General features: G+C 41.8%; 2 protein-coding genes across 5 annotated transcripts in view; one reads left to right on the top strand and one right to left on the bottom strand.

Moving 5' to 3' along the window:
- LOC138365536 (regulator of nonsense transcripts 1-like) overlaps positions 1-7,876 on the bottom strand; it is a 55,638-nt gene extending 47,762 nt beyond the window's left edge. Inside the window, exons 1-2 of the mRNA XM_069325939.1 lie at positions 7,569-7,876; positions 1,940-2,047 (exon numbers count right to left, since the gene is read on the bottom strand). Coding sequence (XP_069182040.1) covers positions 1,940-2,047; positions 7,569-7,745 — 285 coding nt within the window. The 5' untranslated portion in view covers positions 7,746-7,876. The remainder of the gene's footprint in view (positions 1-1,939; positions 2,048-7,568) is intronic.
- Positions 7,877-14,666: 6,790 nt separating this feature from the next.
- Cmpk (cytidine/uridine monophosphate kinase Dak1) overlaps positions 14,667-19,501 on the top strand; it is a 28,232-nt gene continuing 23,397 nt past the window's right edge. Inside the window, exon 1 of one of the 4 annotated variants that reach the window (XM_069325934.1) lies at positions 14,667-14,799. The gene's annotated coding sequence lies outside the window, so the exon portion shown is untranslated. Of the gene's footprint in view, positions 14,920-19,501 lie in introns of all 4 variants that reach the window. The other 3 variants (XM_069325937.1, XM_069325938.1, XM_069325933.1) reach the window with 3 other exon arrangements.

Here is a 19,501-nt window from a genome sequence, read left to right as displayed (position 1 = left end):
TCAAAGGTCATGAACACTTTTTATATTACACTATCCATGTATTTAATTAAAAGCGATTCTAAAGTTGGAAAGCATAGCATAAGTTTCGCTCACAATGTGTTTTACGTGGTCCTCTTGTGACAGTTTTCTATCCAAAACGACCTCTAGATATCCTTCTTTATTGAAATTCTTTAAAGCTTTTCACACAATTTAATTGTGGGTGGCCTATTTTCTCATTTTCCACATTCTATAACTTGGCATTTTTTCACATTAAATTCCATTTTCCACGTGTTGCTCCACACACTTATTTTGTCTTCTTGAAGGACATGACAATTGTCCAAGATTCTTGTCTTCCCTACTAGCTTAGCATCATCAGCAAACATGTTCATATAATTCTGTATTTCTTCTGGTAGATCATTTATATGAATATTACTAGAAGTGAATCGTGTGGTAACCCATTCTGCTGGTGACACTTATTACCCGTGATTACTGCCCTCATTTTTCAATCTCAACATTTATCATCCATGTTAAGAGGCCTCGCTGCCACTTCTTCACTATGTTCCAGCGTCCAGAGCAACCTCTGCCGCGAGACTTTCGAAAGCCTTTATTAGGGCCAGATAAATGCAGTCAACTCAACCATCTCTTTCCTGTAAAAGAGATAATCTTGAGATAATCTTGATATCTTGAGATAATTTTGGGGCTTAACGTCCCCCCGGCCCGGTCCTCGACCAGGCCTCCTTTTTGCTACACATCCGCAGGAAGTAGTCTATAGCAGCTGTCTGACTCCCAGGTACCTATTTTACTGCTAGGTAAACAGGAGCATCAGGGTGACAGAAACTGCCAATTTGCTTCTGCCTCCGCCAGGGATTGAACCCAGAACCTTAGGATTACGAATCTTGAGTGCTGTCCACTCAGCTGTCGGGGACCCCAATATGTAGCTTTATCGTAGAAACTAAACAGATTTGTTATGCAGGATCTTTCTGCTTGAAAACTAAACTGTCTCATTATGTCATATCCCTCTAGGTGTTCTACCCATTTGGTTTTAAATATTTTTTCCAATATTTTGGCTACTATGCTTATCAATGATACAGCTGTGTGCATGTGCATTAGTGTGAACTTTACCAGCGGCGACCTCGTAAAAACCTCATTGGCTATAATGCGGATAAATTGAATGGCTGGAAGGAAACAGCAGGAACAAGAAACAAGATTCCTAATTATGTACAGGAGAACAGAGTAGTCAATAACTGAAATGCCCAAAATGTAGCAAACCACATTATCTTTAATGTCCCACCTACGTATCCCTATGATCACCTGCATTCATATTTACTAACCTGTTAATGACATCTGTAATTACATTAATACATGTTACCAAGAAGTTCCAATAACCAGCAAGCTTTTCCATGAGCTGGTTTACAGCAGCTTGGGCCAGGAAACAAGTCAAGTGAAACATGGATATAAGCTGATTAGGAATATAGGATCATCAGTCTAACTCCTCCAGTGATTCAGTGACAATCGCTCTGTATATACCGCAGACCTTCTCCAACACTGATATTCATCGGCAAACAATATAACACATGTCTGGTTCCAAGCCTCACACCATACACTACAAGCCTCGTTACAAAGCAGACAGTCTCCCCCCAGCCTTACTCACTTAATCGAGCTACCCGCTCTTACCCCTCAGCCGAGATCACTGCTCTGGCACTCATTCCACCTCTGCTCTCACCCTCCAAGCTCTCCACCCACAGCCTCGCTCAAGCTCTGTTCTCACCTCCAGGTCAAGCACAAAACTCTCCACTCCAGCACTACATCTTACCCGACTCCACCACCAGCAGCACGTAATGGGCATCAGAACACATTATCCGGCTGCTGTAACCTAACTATACAAAATACAGTACACAAATCATCATATTCTTTGAATGTTGTCACTCAAAATCATGTGGGTTGTATTAGAAAAACAAACCTTGGTATAAAAAGCATTTTCATCATCCTCTTCCTCAAATTGTAGATCACCGAGTGCTTCTGTTGTCTTCTCAACTTCAGGTTCCCCTACATCTCCATTGACTGTCACCTAAAAATATTAGTACAGTACATTAACATGGACAAAATTTACTAAAATACAGATATTAATGTTTGTGAAAAAGTGTATCCAAGAATTCCCATGCAACCGGTTGCAAAGGATAATTTTTTCTATATAATCTTGTAGCCCAAATCGAGTCCAGACTTCCAAGTGATTGGTAAATCATGCTGAATGTAGCCTGCAGGCTCTTACAACCCTCACATGCTAGCTAATTCAGCATATCACACCAGATGTCTTTTGAATATTAAAGTTAACATCAATGCTTACCTAAAATCAAGAATTCACTTGAGCATTGTTATAAGTTACACAATACATAATTACTAAAAGCAATAATTATAACTTGCCCGACAAACACAGACTGTCGAGTTGAATGAAATTTCCCTTTCAGATGGTAGCTTATCAGCTCCCTTTACCTAGTTCACTGGCTAGGTCAGGGCATTAAACATACTATGTAAGTATGTATGTATGTATGTATGTATGTATGTATGTATGTATGCACACACACACACACACTGTCCAAAACTAGCAAAATTGCAGCCCTGGTGACTTGGAATCATAATTGGCATGTAGCTGTGTTGTTTCAGAAATGCGCTACCCAAAACAACCCTTAACCACTGTACTACGCCATCCGTTATATCATGGGAAAAGGGGGTTCACCGTCCTATACATACCAAGTTTGTTAGTACAGTACTGTACATCACTCAAGGAGTGCCGAACCAACCAAGGGCAGTGGTGGATATGTGGGCCACGCCAAACAACAGCCTCTTGGACCAAGTTATCACAAGTCACGCCTGGCCTCAGGCCGAGCTTGGGGAGTAGAACAACTCCCAGAACCCCATCAAGCAGGTATAACAACATTCAAAAAGTCCCATAGGTACACAGGGAGTATACACATCCTCTTCCTCAGAACTCCAATAAACAGACGCCTTCATGAAAGAAAAAATCATATGCATCCCTTCTGGCTATGAGCGTCTCAGTACTGCCAAAGTGACCAAGGCTGCCACATTTCACAATGAAATAGGTACTCCTGGGTACTTATATTGCTAATGACCAGGGGCATTAGACAATAGGAAATGCACCCCCAACAATTTTTGTCCTGCCTGGGAGTCAAACCTAGAATTCCTGATTGCAAGTCGAGAACACACTCGACTGTACCGCCAGGACCTATTTTACAAAACAATGTCTTCAAATTCGTAACATAATATTCCAATAAACTTAAGAAAATTATTAACTTCAAGATGCCAAATATTTGCAACTTTGCACTACCAACCCAGTACAGCATAATGTGTGTAGTGCAGAATCAAATTTGTTTTAATGTACCACTTGTCAACCTACAATAATTTAAATTCTGTACAGAATTCAATCACCAATGTCAACAGCTGTCACTCTCCAAGCTAAAGCCCTCACTACCGCTCACATTCACACCCGATGTGTTTGTAGTGCCAGTTGGTCTCACAAACTTCTACATACAACACTGTAAATTCATACCCTCCTCATGGCCCTAATGATATTCTCATCAATACATCATGTTAATGGGATATCATTGTGCTATACAACACTGTGTAATGCTAGGGGTTCAAAATTCTCAAATGTAAGCAAAATACCTTATAAGAATTTTTACCATATGTTGTACAATATTACAAAAATAACTTACAAAAATTACAAAATTCTGTCCAAGGAACAACATACAGGGATTGGCATCCTTGCATGACCTCAGGGCATGTACAGTGGCAAAACTACACTTACACTGTAGTGGATATGTGGGCCTGCAGGCCGCTCCAAACAACAGCCTGGTGGACCAAGTTATCACAAGTCGAGCCTGGCCTCAGGCCGGGCTCTGAGAGTACTAGTACTCCCAGAACCCTCTCCAGGTAGGGTAGGAACCCTCTCCAGGAAGCATACAAGATCTGCCTGAAGCACGTGCCTGTGAGGAAGGTCAGAAAGAGGACCACTCTAGAAAGAGAACGCAGACAACTGTACAGGAGAAGGAAAAAAATAATGGAAATGCTTAGGCAGACACAACTATCACAAGCAAGGAAAATAAACCTAAACAGGGAGATCGAAGAAATAGAACAAACGTTGAAGCGATCATACGAGGCTGAGGAAATGGAATTGGAACAGAAAGCTATACAAGAGATAAAGAAAAATCCAAAATATTTTTTCACATATGCAAAATCAAAATCAAAAACCTCCACCAGTATTGGACCTTTAATTACAACTGAAGGTACGTACACTGAGGAGAACAAAGAAATTAGTGAAATTCTAAGAAGCCAGTATGAGGCTATGTTTAGCACATCAATAAACAACATGAAAGTTGATGACCCAGACAGCTTCTTTATGAATGACATTCAAGCTGCAGATAACATAACGGATATTAACATGAACTCGGAAGATTCTGAAAGAAATTGACAATATGCCCATGCTCCAGCTCCTGGGCCTAACTCATGGAATTCAATATTCAAAAAGAAATGTAAAGTACCAGTAGCGAGAGCACTCAACATAATATGGAGAAAGAGCCTAGATAGAGGGAAGATACCAGCAGCACTTAAATCTGCAGATATAGCTCCTTTGCACAAGGGGGGGGGGGAGTAAAGCCTTGGCAAAAAATTATAGGCCAGTTGCACTAACATCACACATAATAAAAGTTTTGAAAGAGTAATTAGGAATCAGATTTCTAGTTTTATGGAAAATAATGAGTTGCACAACCCAGGACAACATGGATTTATGGGAAGATCCTGTCTGTCAGTTACTCAACCACTATGACAAAATCACAGAAGCTCTAGAAGAAAAGCAAAATGCAGATGTAGTATACACAGACTTTGCAAAGGCGTTCGACAAATGTGATCATGGAGTGATTGCACACAAAATGAAGTCAATGGGAATACTGTAACTGGTAAAGTAGGACACTGGATACTCAATTTCCTGTCGAACAGAACACAGAGTAACAGTCAATCAAATAAAATCGAGTCCAAGTGCAATTAAAAGCTCTGTTCCTCAAGGTACAGTCCTTGCACCACTGCTGTTCCTTATTCTCAAATCAGATATAGATAAAAATACAAGTCACAGCTTCTTGTCATCCTTTGCAGATGACACAAAAATCAGCATGAAAATTACCTCTGCTGAAGAGATGGAAAAATTACATGCAGATATCAACAGTTTTTGATTGGGGAGCAGAAAATAACATGATGTTTAACAATGATAAATTCCAGGTACTCAGGTGTGGCAAAAATGAGGATCTGAAACATAATACAGGGTACAAAACACAATTGAATCTGCCCATAATAGGTAAACAGCATGTCAAGGATTTGGGAATAATGATTTCCGACGATCTAACGTTTAGGGGAGCATAACCAAGCAAATATTGCGTCAGCCAGAAAAATGACAGGTTTGGATTACGAGAACTTTCAAATCCAGGGATCCCATCACGATGGTTGTACTCTTCAAGTCACTGGTGTTGTCCCGTCTCGAGTACTGCTCAGTACTCACTTCCCCCTTCAGAGCAGGAGAGATTGCTGAAATAGAGGAATACAGAGAACATATACAGCACGCATAGACGCGATAAAGCACCTAAATTATTGGGATCGTCTCAAAGCTCACCAAATGTACTCACTAGAATGGAGACGAGAGAAATACCAAATAATATACACATGGAACATACTGGAAGACCAGGTCCCTAATCTACACAGTAAAATAACAACGTACTGGAGTGAACGATATGGAAGAAAATGCAGAATAGAACCAGTGAAGAGCAGAGGTGCCATAGGCACAATCAGAGAACACTGTATAAATATCAGAGGTCCGCTGCTATTCAACATCCTCCCAGCAACTATAAGAAATATTGCCGGAACAACCGTGGACAAGAGAAAATTAGACTTTCTAAAAGACGTTCCGGACCAACCGGGCTGTGGTGGGTATGTGGGCCTGCGGGCTGCTCCAAGCAACAGCCTGGTGGACTAAACTCTCACAAGTCAAGCCTGGCCTCAGGCCGGGCTTGGGGAGTAGAACTATTCCCAGAACCCAATCAACCAGGTATGCCCCAGGTATACACGAACTGTATATTACTGTACATGCCTTATACAATAATGCTGAACAGGTAACATGGAGAGGTGGGTTTCCTCGCACCTCCAGTAAGACGTCTAGGCCCAATCAAAAGGTACAAACCATCTAACAAAGTCTGCCAGAAATAAAGCAAGTTTTCCAAACTGGAAATACTCGATATTCAGAAAAAGTAGAGCAACTTGACCTTACGAGATGACATTTCCACCATTCATGTTGCACTCCGACCCCAGGCCGGGCTTGGGGGATTAGAACAACTAAAAATTCCTCTCCAGGTATGCAATCAGGAACATACTGTTCTTGATAGCATAACCAACCACTGCATCATTTCTTGGTCTTGGTTATCTTGAGATGATTTCGGGGCTTAGCGTCTCCGTGGCCCGGTCCTCGACCAGGCCTCCTTTTTGTTACACATCCCCAGGAAGTAGCCTGTAGCAGCTGTCTAATTCCCAGGTACCTATTTACTGGTAGGTAATAGGGGCATCAGGGTGAAAAACTCTTCCCATTTGTTTCCGCCTCCACCGGGACTCGAACCCGAAACTTTAGGACTACGGACCCAAAGTGCTGTCCACTCAGCTGTTAGGCCCCACATCTGACTGGTCACCAGTGCGACATAAATACAGTACTGGCATGTACACACAAGCAAAATAACCTACACATGTAGCCTAACCTACACATGTGGCACCAAACAAAATAACCTACACATGTGGCACCAAACCAAATAACCTACACATGTAGCCTAACCTACACATGTGGCACCAAACAAAATAACCCACACATGGCACCAAACAAAATAACCCACACATGTGGCCTAGAGCTATTAAAAACAGCAGCAGCAGCAGTCAGCACATCTTTTAAGCCAAGAATTTAAATTTATCATAAAAATTAAAAGGAAATTTGCAATGGAGGCCTTACAGCTCGCTTTATATTTACTATTACAATATTATATGTTTGGCGGCCGCTTTTAACGTGACCAGACAAATAAGCCGTCGGAACTTGTTACATTACATGCATGGGTACAGCCGTATTACAGCAACCTATGTATAATAGGGCAGGGAACACCAGGGTACAGCATGTGGGGTATAGTATGTGGGGGTACAGCATGCAGGGTACAGCATGCAGGGTACAGCATGCAGGGTACAGCATGTGGGGGTACAGCATGTGGGGGTACAGCATGTGGGGGTACAGCATGTGGGGGTACAGTATGTGGGGGTATAGTATGTGGGGTATAGCATATAGAGTACAGCACACTGGGTACAGCATGTGTGGTACAGCATTCAGGGTATAGCATGTGGGGTACAGCATTCAGGGTACAGCATATGGGGTACATCATTCAGGGTATAGCATGTGGGGTACAGCTCTCTCTATCTCCCTCCCCCCCCCCCCCCCCCGTGCTGCTGCTACACCTGACCCCCGGTGAGGAGGTCAAGGGTCAGGGTTGAGGGGCACCACACACCTGACTCTGGCTAGGCTGAGTCTTGTCTAGTGGGTCTCCTTGAGTCTGGGTCTGACTGCCGAGGGTGAGGTTGAACTCGTACTCAGAGCCCTGAGTGTCAGCCCCCAAAAGGTCGGCTTCCTCGGTGTCGTAGAAGGTGAGACTTTGCGAACTGGGGCCGTATGCGTCCACACTCATTTTCGGAGATTATCACACTGCTCACAAGAGAATCACACGCTCTACTTCAACTCTTTTTCCGTTCAAATTTTTCTTCCCGCACAACCATGTCGGGAACCATGATAGCAATAGAGGGTATGACAGCGCAGAAGGAAACCTGTAAATAGACAAAAGAGCATCGCGGGATAATCTATTCGCTTGTTGCAGCATTTTAATGCTATTGCCTAGAGACAATCCAATGCTACATAAGAAAGTTATAGTAATCTCATGCTGTACGATATCCTCGGGCACACGTCACCCATGCAAGAGAACGTATTAAAAAATATATTTATATATTTATAATGCACTTATCAAGGCCAATATGATAAGAGAATTTGTCTCGCTTTTCAGATTAGCAGAGTTGAAATGTGATGTACATAACGTGTATCTTAGCAGGTACAGCGTTACAATAACATCCGTGTATAGATACTTTCACATGTTGCCTGGTGGGTCATATATAATATTGGGTTTACCTACATGTATCACACATGTTACTGACTCATGCTTTTGTTATAAAGTACGGTACCTTGTAATAAAGATACGGCAGTACCTTTATTATTACAAGCTACTCATTTTTCTCTTATGAGTTGTGGAATTCCCATATCAAAATTCGGTTTCATAATCGCATTCGTAGATAGAAAATATATACAAACTAAATTATGCAATAAATACATGTATCTGTTCCAGCCAAACAGAAAAATTATTAATGATGGTCCTATGATTCAAATTGCATGTGGATTCTATCTCATGTTGGCTTCTGAATGTATGACAGAGTTGACGAGTTAGCCAAAGAATCTGCTCTTTCAAAAAAGGAGTTGACTGTAGCCTTTGATTGCTTATCAGCAATCTAGCTCAGAAAAATAATACACTAAGAACTTTAATAAAACCTTAATTGTGGGTCTGAGGCATAGTGAAAGTTACACACTAGTCATTCCCATCTGTTATCATACTATCAACAAAGAGGAGCCACAGATCCAATTTGGAGGATATTGATCCACACCACTTCTGTAAAAGGTCATATGTAAAAAGCAAGAGCAACCCGGCTTCAAGCTCAACGTCACGCTTATGTAGGGCAGAAAACAGGAGATGCCTATTCACCCATAAACCCATGCTGGAGCCGTCTTCCCGTCGAAACCGTCAATGCCCAAACATTGTTGCACCTCAAAATTCAGCTGGATAAAATGGGCAGGAGAAATGGTGGGGACCTTCGACAAGCTACCGGCATCCTGTCCTCGTCGAGGCCGCTGAGTTGGTGGCCCTTGGGTAAATTTAGGTAAAATCAGCAAACTCCTAGAGTTACCTAAATTTACCTGATGGTTATAGGGTCTCGACGGGGACAGGAACCCGGCGGTTTGTCAAACTCCCCCCTTCATTTGTACTGATCATTTCATCCAGCTGGATTTTTAATCGCAGCAATTTCTAGGCGGTTATGGCTTTGCGGGTAGGCGGTTTCAAGGGTTTATAACCCTATGGGTGAAAAAGTATCTCATGTTCTGTGTCCTACACTGTGGCTTGTTGAGCATAAAGTCGTTGCTTCATGTACGTGTTACATTCGACCTTTTAAAGACGTGGTCTAGATCAATGTCCTCCAAACTGTTCATCATTTTAAAAGTTTCTCGGAATTGTCGAGTGTGGGTCGAGAACGAACCCATCTGTCCTACGGGCACCCTATAAGATAACTCATGCAGGCACCTTCTCCTCGGCCTAAACTGGCACCAATCAAGGAACCAAGATTACAAACAAAAACTGTTCGCTCGCATAACATCGTATTTTGACTTAAAAATCTCCCAACGTCAAATTAACTGGGCCCCTTGAGACTGAACTATTTACCTTGCTTCTTGCACTGAAATGTGTACAAGTCTCCAAACTTGATTCATTAATTGTAAGTGACTCTTTATCATCCTTAAATGCTCTCAACTCTTTAAGACATAACTGTAACATGCTCATGTCTGAAGCTAGACACAAATACAACAAAATTATTAATGATGGCAACAGAGTCCATTTCATGTGGACTCCATCTCATGTTGGCCTCCGAATGCGTGATAGAGCTGATAAGTTAGCCAAAGAATCTGCCTTTAAAGGAGACGTTGAGTGTAACCTTCGATTGCCAATGAGCAATCTGAGAGCAGCAGTACACCGAAAACTTCAACAAAATCTTGTGGATCTGAGGTAAAGTGAAATCGACACCAGTAATTCTATCTATCATCATACAATCATGCAAGAGGAGCCACACATCTATGGTTCATCCAATAAAATCAGCAGACTTCTAGATGTTACTACTGCTCGGCTTAGACTCGGTTACAAGTATCTCTGAGAATTCTCATTATCTGAATTGTGAGGTTCAGTCCCTGAGCCCATTATGTACCTTTCTAACCCTTTCCACTACCGCCCACAAGATGGGTATGGGGGTGCATAATAAATAAACTAAAATAACTAACGCTGCTTCGCCAGCACTGTGGCCTGGGTTCGTATCCTGGCCGGGGAGGATTGACTTGGCGCCAAACCTTAACTGTAGCCTCTATTCACCCCAAGGAAACTATCCTTTGGTCCAGAGATATTGTGCAAAGTAGTTTCAGCGGTAGGCTTAGGTCTTCTGCCAGTTCTTTAATGACTTTGGATTGGATTCCATCCACACCTGGGGCTTTTGAGTCTTTTAATTTGTCAATGTTCTTGATTGTGTCGCATGTTATGGGTATATCCCTTAATTCTTTCTCTTCACCTCCGTCAAGCATTTGTGTGGGTGAAAACCTTTCTAGTGTGAACCCTGATGTAAAGTATTCATTCAGAGTGTTTGCTGCCCTTTGATCGTCCATTATAACTTAGCCAGTCTTATCTTTGAAGGGTCCTACCGAGTCCTTTGTTTTGGGTTTACTTCTTATATATGCATAGAATGATTTTAGATTTTTGTTTTTAAGTTTTGGGCAAGTTTATTTTCGAAGTTTCTTTTGGCTGATCTGATTTCCTGGGTGGCCGAGTTTAGTGTCCTTTTATATATCTCATAATCAATGTTCATCGTGGATTATACATTCTCCGAGGTTCCGCTAAGTTATCAATGCTCGTTTTCCTACCTGTGTCATCATCTAGTTTCCTTTCTTTTCTTTCTCCTCTTTGGCACATATTTTGGAACGAGTTTCCTTATGACATTGACATTTTCCCATGATGCTTGCACGCCATGTTCACCTATCAGCTACATTAATGACACTATGTAAAAGACACATCAAACACTTTATGTAGCATACATAAATCTGTGTATCTGTGTATTTACGTATGTAACTTAGCCTACCATTTTAAAAGCACTACAATCACCTTCTCTGGTTGATTGTTCAATAAATCCCTGAACTGTATGTTTGACAAATCTCTCACCCTGTCCATGGAGGACAGAAGAAAATGTAAATATGCTTTTTAGAATTGTAAATGTATGGCCACGTCTGTGGTAGAAAATAATAATAATAAAGCTCCCTCCAAGAGGTGTTTTGCAGTTCCACTTCTATTCCTTGATAGTCTCCTCGATTGCAAAGCCACTGTAGCGAGTAAACCTTATACTCCCTCCAATCTAAACTAACTAGGTTTACTCGCTACACCACTAACACGTCTTTCGTTTCGGGCATCATCAAGTTGATAAACCTCTCTGAAAGGAGTTACTGTATAAATTGCTCTGCCCGTTTAACACCACGTTACTCATTATCTTTCCATATCTCGCCTACAGTATCTGCGCCTGGGGATGTACAACTCTACCCCAGGGGCTAGATTCACGAAAGCACTTACGCAAGCACTTACGAAAGTGTACATCTTTCCTCAATCTTTGACGGCTTTCGTCACATTTATTAAACAGTTTACAAGCATGAAAACTTCCCATTCAATTGTTGTTATTGTTATGAACAGCCTCCTGGTGCTTCGGAGCTCATTAACTGTTTAATAATTGGAAACAAAGCCGCTAAAGATTGAGAAAAGATGAACAGATTCGTAAGTGTTTGCGTAAGTGCTTTCGTGAATCTGACCCCGATTAAAAACAGAAATAAAGTACCGTCGATCAGTGAGTGTGGAGGAAGACTAGTAACTGTGTGACTCACCATAGATGTAAAGTGCCTTGTATAGTGACTGTTGCGAGCCTCTTGTTGAATCACTTCCCCGGTAGTACAGTCATGTTCGTTCTCGACCCACAATCCAGAATCCCGGATTCGAATCCAGAGCGGGACCGAAATGCTTGGGCACGTTTCCTTTCACCTAATGATCTGTTCAAGTAATGCTGTTCAAACAGCAAGTAGGTACTCGGGAGTTAGTCAGCTTGTAGTGGGGTTGCATCCTGGGCGGGGTCAGTAATTCGGCCTTGAGGGGAAGACCTCGATAAAATCCTAACGTGTATGATTTATATACACTCTGGCTTCCTGTCCCCCGACACAGTGAATTAAAAATAACAATTCACTACACGCTGTACACAGGTTAGGATCAAGTTAGTTTAGTTCATTTATTATGCACCCCATACCCATCTTGTGGGTATGGGGTGGAAAGGGAAAGGGTTACAGAGGCACATAATGGGCTCAGGGACTGAACCCCACAATTCATTTAGCTAAGCAAGTTACAATCTTGATGAGCTAGTTACAAAGTTCAATGCACATCGTCACATCAACAATGGGCTCGAGACCGACCACAAGTACAGTTTCTAAATTAAGCAACTAACATGTGTGGAGAGCTATAGTGTCACAATTGATATGTTTGTCCTGCAACTTCCCCCCCCCCCCTTCCCCAATCTAGTGGGCAGCGGTGGATAGGTTACAATCACTTAGTTACTACCTACAGTTAGCAAGTTACAGTTAGAGTTACAGTTACAGTTACAGTTAGGGTGTAATTATTGGTTTTATTATCACGGAATCCACTACCCATAACAAAACCCCGGGCATTGCCTATTGACATTCTATGAGCAGAATCTCCCTTTAATGGAGAGTAAGACTTAGTCAAAACACTCTTGGCAAGCCCAAAAACTGATGGAAGCTCCATGGCAGGACTGATCTCATCGAAACTTTTAAAATACTGAACAATGTGGAGGATGTTGAGCCAGAAAAATTCTTCAAAAGGTTAGATGTAACACAAACGGAGCAACGGTTTCAAGCTCAACAAGCCACGATGTAGGATTGAGACTTCTCAAAGCTGTAACACTTGAAACAATTGCCTCTCCATCGAAAATTTAAGATCTCACGAGCACTGTGTCTACACCGACGGCTCAGTCCAATTTTCTGCTGGACGGACTGCAGCAGCATGTAGGTTTTATAGAAATAATATTTGCACACAGACAGTTAGTGTCAGGTTAAACAACTGGCTGACCTCCACACAAACAGAACTAGCAGCACCACAACTAGCTACCAGTACGTTAAAAAACATTGGAGGAGGAATAATATTTCTGCTCTTCAAGCAATCAAAAACTTCTTCTGGAAGATCGACAGCAAGAACCACATACTAGCAATTATAAATGACCTAATCGCTGCACAGAGTAAAGGGTTTCGAATCTCCTTTGTATGGACACCATCAAACACAAATATAATCCCATCATAATGAGACAGACATTGCAGCCAAATTAGCGTGTAACAAAGATGAAGTTGAATTAGACTTAGGTATGCCCATCTCTGCTCTCAAAACTATATTGTTCCAAACACTCAGGTCTGATAGGAGATAAATTATTGACTCCCAACGACCTGAAAGCACCAGTATAACAAGTTATGATTTGTTCAGATCTGAAACCTATATCTATGGGCAGCAGGAAACGTCCACCAGACTGTGGGACACAGTGGTTGCAAGGATCAGGTTGGGTTACCGTTACCTGTGGCAGGTGGCTACAGGTGACGGATCTCCCAATCCTGAGCTCACCAGGTGCAAAGTCTGTGAGCAGGAACTGTGGCATGATCTCCCGCACTACATCACTGAATGCCCAGTTATTAGACCATTCAGGCCAGTTGGCATGAGGTACCTGGAGCTTTGCAATTACTTTATTCACTCTCGTGTTCCTGAAGATATCCTCATAATGCACCCGAAATTTGCCAGTGCAGGCTACTGAACATATGGCCCTGTATGACTAACCATCCTGCGAGATGGGAACTTTTAGTATCACTGCGACCTTATTCACTCTTGTGTTCATGATGATATCCTCACAATGCACCCAGAGTCCGCCAGTACAGACTTCTTATCACATGCCTCTGTATGACTAACCTCCTGTGTGATGGGGATTTTAGCATCACGTATCTAGCTTTGTGACATGCTGTACTCCCCTTCATATAGTCTAGGGCAGTTGCACAAATGGAGATGTATAAACCGTGTTAATAATAAAAAAAGACTGAGAACAGATGATTTTTCACCCACAGGGTTATAAACTCACGGAACCGCCTACCCGCCGATACCGTAAATGCCAAAACTCTGTTAACTTTTTTAAGTACAGCTGGAAAAGATCATCAAGGCAAAAGGGAGGGGGCTCTCGACAAGCCGCCGGCTTTCTGTCCTCGTAGAGGCCACTAGTATTAGTGGGCCTCAGGTAAATAGGTAAAATATGGCAACATTAGTGGACTAGTGTACGGGGAGACAATGCTGCCATCCTCATGCCACGCAAACACACTCTCCTGTCCCTCCTTGTATCTTCTCTCACACTTTGTATGATAACTGTGTATTTGAATTATATGAAATAAAAACATTATATGATTCAAACAAGTGCTCTGTATCCTGTCATTAAATGCAAATCTTGCAATTTCTTCTTCGATCGTTGGTACGCCTGAATTCAATATCAACATTGGTTCCTTCACAAATATGATTCCAACAATTCACATAATAAAATCCAAAACTGTAGGAAGATGAAAGAAGAACACCAACAGGTCCATAATACCACAAACCTAGTCAGTTTAGAGGCCTTACCCCTGCACCCAGCGTCAATGTTGTCACTTCACTTTTGACAGGTGAAGAGGTAAGACCGGGTGGCTGAGCTTGTGACGGGATAAGTCCACATTATTGTGTTAAACCTCTCACTTGTCGCCCAGTGTTTGCCGGGAGGTGTCTACAGGTATGGTGGTTGGTGCGTGTGGGCACACAGAGGGGTGTATGAGGACTAACTTGGCCGTGGGAGGGACTTGACACCTCATGTGTCAAGAGGTCAGCTGTTGGGAAGCTTTTTGACGGCAAGGTTCACAATAATTAATATTTTTGTAATTAACTTGTTATCGTCTGAAAAATTAACAGTAGGTCGTACTACATTATTGGTATGCAAATAAAAAATATGTAAATTATATAAAATTTTTATTTAAATTATTTAACCTGGTTTACCTGAGGGTCATTAGAACTACCTGAGTTTACCTGGACTAGTGGCCTCGATGAGGACAGGAAGCCGACGGCTTGTCGAAGGTTCCTTCCCCAATTCACCTTGATAGTTCTATCTAGGTGGATTTTAAAACGTAACAGGTTTAGCATTTACGGCTTCGGCGGGTAGGCGGTTCCATGGGTACCATGGTCCGTCCTGGGCCATTTTCAAGTCGATTGTCAATCGACTTGAGAATGGTACAGGACGGACCGAAACGTCATCCTTTCAACTTCTAGTGTGTGGTCTGGTCAACATACCTTAGCCACGTTATTGTGACTCATTGCCTGCATCTCCTGTTCTCAGTCCTACATTGTGGCTTGTTGAGCTTGACATCGTTGCTCCTTGTTTGTGTTACATCTGACCTTTTGAATAAGTTGTCCTGATCAACATCCTCCAATTTGTTCAGTAGTTTAAAGGTTTCAATAATATCTGCCCTGTCATGCCTGGTTTGTAGTGTTGTTAGCCCTGTGGCCCTCAACCGTTCCTGATACGAGAGTTGACGTAGCTTTGGAATGACTTTTGTTGCCTGGTGTTGCACCTTCTCCAGAGCAGCTAGTCCCAATCACTTAGGCTGGACGATTGAGTGACGGTCTCGCTTCATGCAGGTCGGCGTTCAATCTCCGACTGTCCAAGTGGTTGGGCACCTTTCCTTCCCACCCCCATCCCATCCCAAATCCTTATCCTGACCCCTTGCAAGTGCTATATAGTCGTCATGGCTTGGCACTTTCCCCTGATAATTCCCTTCCCTTCCAGAGCAGCTATATCCTTCTGAAGATGAGGTCTGCATGCCTGGATACAGTTGCACAACAGTGAGTTCAGTGACATTTTGACTCCAAGGTCCTTTTTTTCATCAATCTGCTGTAATGTAATGTCATTAATTTGGTAGTTGTGGCGTGGGTTGCTATGCCCTACATGCATTTGTTGATATTAAAAAGCATTTGCCAGTCTTCTGACCCTTTGTGGAGTTCATGAAGATCTCTGTAGGGCTTCATTATCAGCATCATTTCCCATTTTATCATAAATCTTTGTATCATCTGGAATTTGATGACATGGTTCGTAATATTTTCATCTGTCATTAATGTATATGACAAACGGGGTTGGCATGAAAATGGACCCCTTGTGGTACCCCACTAACCACATTTCTCCATTCAGATTTGTTCCCATTTAACACAACCCTTTGTTTCAACCATTAGTTTATCCACTCAAGTATTTATCCGTTTATTCCATGTGCCTGTAATTTCCTTGCCAGTCTTTCATGTGGTACCCTATCAAAGGCTTTAGCAAAATTCATATATACTTCATCCACCGGAAGGCCTTTGTGTAGTTGGTTACCATTTCCAAATATGTGAGTAGGTTTAAAAGGCAGGACCTGTTTTTAACAGTACGATGTTGTGTCGATTGTACAAGATTGTTCACTGAAAGATAGTGAATGATTCACTCCCTGAGAATTCCTTCCATGACCTTGCAGATGTGTGATGTGAAGCTGATTGCCTTGTAATTTTCTGCTAAGCTCTTTCTACATTTTTTTGAAAATAGGGGTGTCACTGCATATTCCCATGTCAGGGGGACTATCCCTTGGTCCAGAGATTTTGTGAGAAGTAATTTCAGCAGTAGGCATAGTTCTTCTGCCAGTTCCTTCATAACTTTAGATTGGATTCCATGCACACCTGGGGCTTTTGAGTCCTTCAGTTTGTCAGTGGTCTTCCTGATTATATTACATGTTATGGGTATATCACTAAATTCTTTCTCTTCACCTCCTGCATACACTTTTGTGGTTAATGGGATGTCATCTAACGTTTCTAGTGTGAGAATTGATGTAAAATATTAATTTAAAGTGTTTGCTGCCCTTTTATAATCCATTATAACTTGGTTTGTGTCATCTATTAAGGGTCCTAATTTCTAGAATTACTAGAATGGATAAAACAAAGGTTAAAACAAAGAAAACAAAAGGTTGTGCCAAATGAGAATGAATCTGACTGGAGAAATGCGAGTGAGGTACCACAGAGGTCCATTTTGGGGCCAACCTTTTTTGTCATGTATATCAATGACAAGAATGAGAATATTACAAACCACATCATCAGATTTGCAGATGACACATAAATTTATGGTAAAGTGGGAAGTGAAAATTATTTTGAAAGCTTTCAGAGTGAACTGCATGAACTCTACAAATGGTCAGAAGACTGGCAAATGTTTTTCACTACCAAATTAATAACATTACCCTGCAGCATATTGAGGAAGAAAAGGACCTTGGAGTCAAAATTCACCATGTACTGAAAGTTGCACAACAGGTAGGAACAGCAGTAAAAAAGCAAACCAAACCCTTCGACTAATCAAGCATATCTTTGACTTTAAGAAAAAGGTAGTGATTCAATTGTATAACTCTATGGTGCACAGCCATTTGGATTACTTAAAACAAGCGTGGCGACCTCATCTTCAGAAGAACATAGCTGCGTTGGAGGAAATGTAACACTGGCCAACGAAAATCATTCCAGAACTGAGTCAACTCTCTTCCCAGGAACAGTCGAGGGCCACAGGGTTAAGAACTCTGTAAACCGGGCATAACAGAGGATATCATTGAAACTTTTAAAATACTGATCAAGTTAAAGGATGTTAAAACACAATATCTTCAAAAGGTCAGATGTAACATGACCGAGGAGCAATGGTTTCAGGCTCAACAAGCCACAATGTAGGACTGAGAACAGGAGATGACTTTTTCACCCACAGAGTTATAAAACCATGGAACTGCCTACCTGCCAAATCCATAAATACTAAAACTTAAATTTCAAAATCCAGCTGGAAAAAATTGTGGAGGCAAATGGGAGAACCTTTGACAAGCTGCTGGCCTCCTGTCCTCATTGAGGCTACTAGTGTTACTGGCCCCTCTTAGGTAAATTCAGGTAAATATGTTGCAAGGATAGGTTGTGAAGGGTAGCATCAAGTACTAATAATACACGAAAAATAAAATTGAGAAATAATGCTGTTTTGTAGCAAGTTTCAAAATGTTTTCAAATTCAAATGTTTATTCAGGTAAAGTACATACATACAAGGTGTGATACAAACATTGATGGATTTCAAGATAGAGCTAGTACATACAATGCCTAGAGCCACTATTACGCAAAGCGTTTCGGGCAGGAAAAACACTAAAGACTAAAACTTGATACTAATTGAGATTAAAGTATAAATTGTGTTGAGAAAATATAAAAATAAAAAAGGGGGGAACATGGCAGAAAAATAGCAAATATACAATTTGGTCGACAAACAGCATTGTTTAAAATAGCAGACATGGGTTGACATTTAGGGGTAAGGTAGGTTACAGGGAGTTAATTAGGTAGTGCTTCGTTTTTATCTTAAACTGGTTGGGAGAGGTACAGTCTTCACAGTACTGCAAGTGCTTGACAGTCTCATACTGGTGGTATCGACAGTTTACTACTACACTCACTCTCCCTCATTCACTCACTCACTCACTCTCATTCACTCACTCTCATTCACTCACTCTCACACACTCACTCTCACACACTCACTCTCACACACTCTCTCTCATTCACTCACTCTCTCTCATACACTCTCTCTCATACACTCTCTCTCATTCACTCACTCTCATTCACTCACTCTCATTCACTCACTCTCATTCACTCTCACTCACTCACTCTCTCATTCACTCACTCTCTCTTTCACTCATTCACTCTCTCTCATTCACTCTCATTCACTCTCTCTCATTCACTCTCTCTCATTCACTCTCTCTCATTCACTCTCTCTCATTCACTCTCTCTCATTCACTCTCTCTCATTCACTCTCTCTCATTCACTCACTCTCATTCACTCACTCTCTCTCATTCACTCACTCTCTCTCATTCACTCACTCTCTCTCATTCACTCACACTCTCTCATTCACTCACTCTCTCTCATTCACTCACTTACTCTCTCATTCACTCACTCTCTCTCATTCACTCACTCTCTCTCATTCACTCTCTCTCATTCACTCTCTCTCATTCACTCACTCTCATTCACTCACTCTCATTCACTCACTCTCATTCACTCACTCTCTCTCATTCACTCACTCTCTCTCATTCACTCACTCTCTCTCATTCACTCACTCTCTCTCATTCACCCACCATCTCTCATTCACCCACCATCTCTCATTCACCCACCATCTCTCATTCACCCACCATCTCTCATTCACCCACCATCTCTCATTCACCCACCATCTCTCATTCACCCACCCTCTCTCATTCACTCACCCTCTCTCATTCACTCTCTCATTCACTCTCTCTCATTCACTCACTCATTCACTCACTCTCATTCACTCACTCTCATTCACTCACTCTCATTCACTCACTCACTCACTCTCTCTCTCATTCACTCACTCTCTCTCTCTCATTCACTCACTCTCTCTCTCTCATTCACTCACT

The sequence above is a fragment of the Procambarus clarkii genome, chromosome 17 (genome assembly GCF_040958095.1).
Source record: "Procambarus clarkii isolate CNS0578487 chromosome 17, FALCON_Pclarkii_2.0, whole genome shotgun sequence".
Taxonomy (NCBI): Eukaryota; Metazoa; Arthropoda; class Malacostraca; order Decapoda; family Cambaridae; genus Procambarus; species Procambarus clarkii.
The sequence above is the reverse complement of the archived record's forward strand: the minus strand, read 5'-3'. Positions and strand labels throughout refer to the sequence as shown.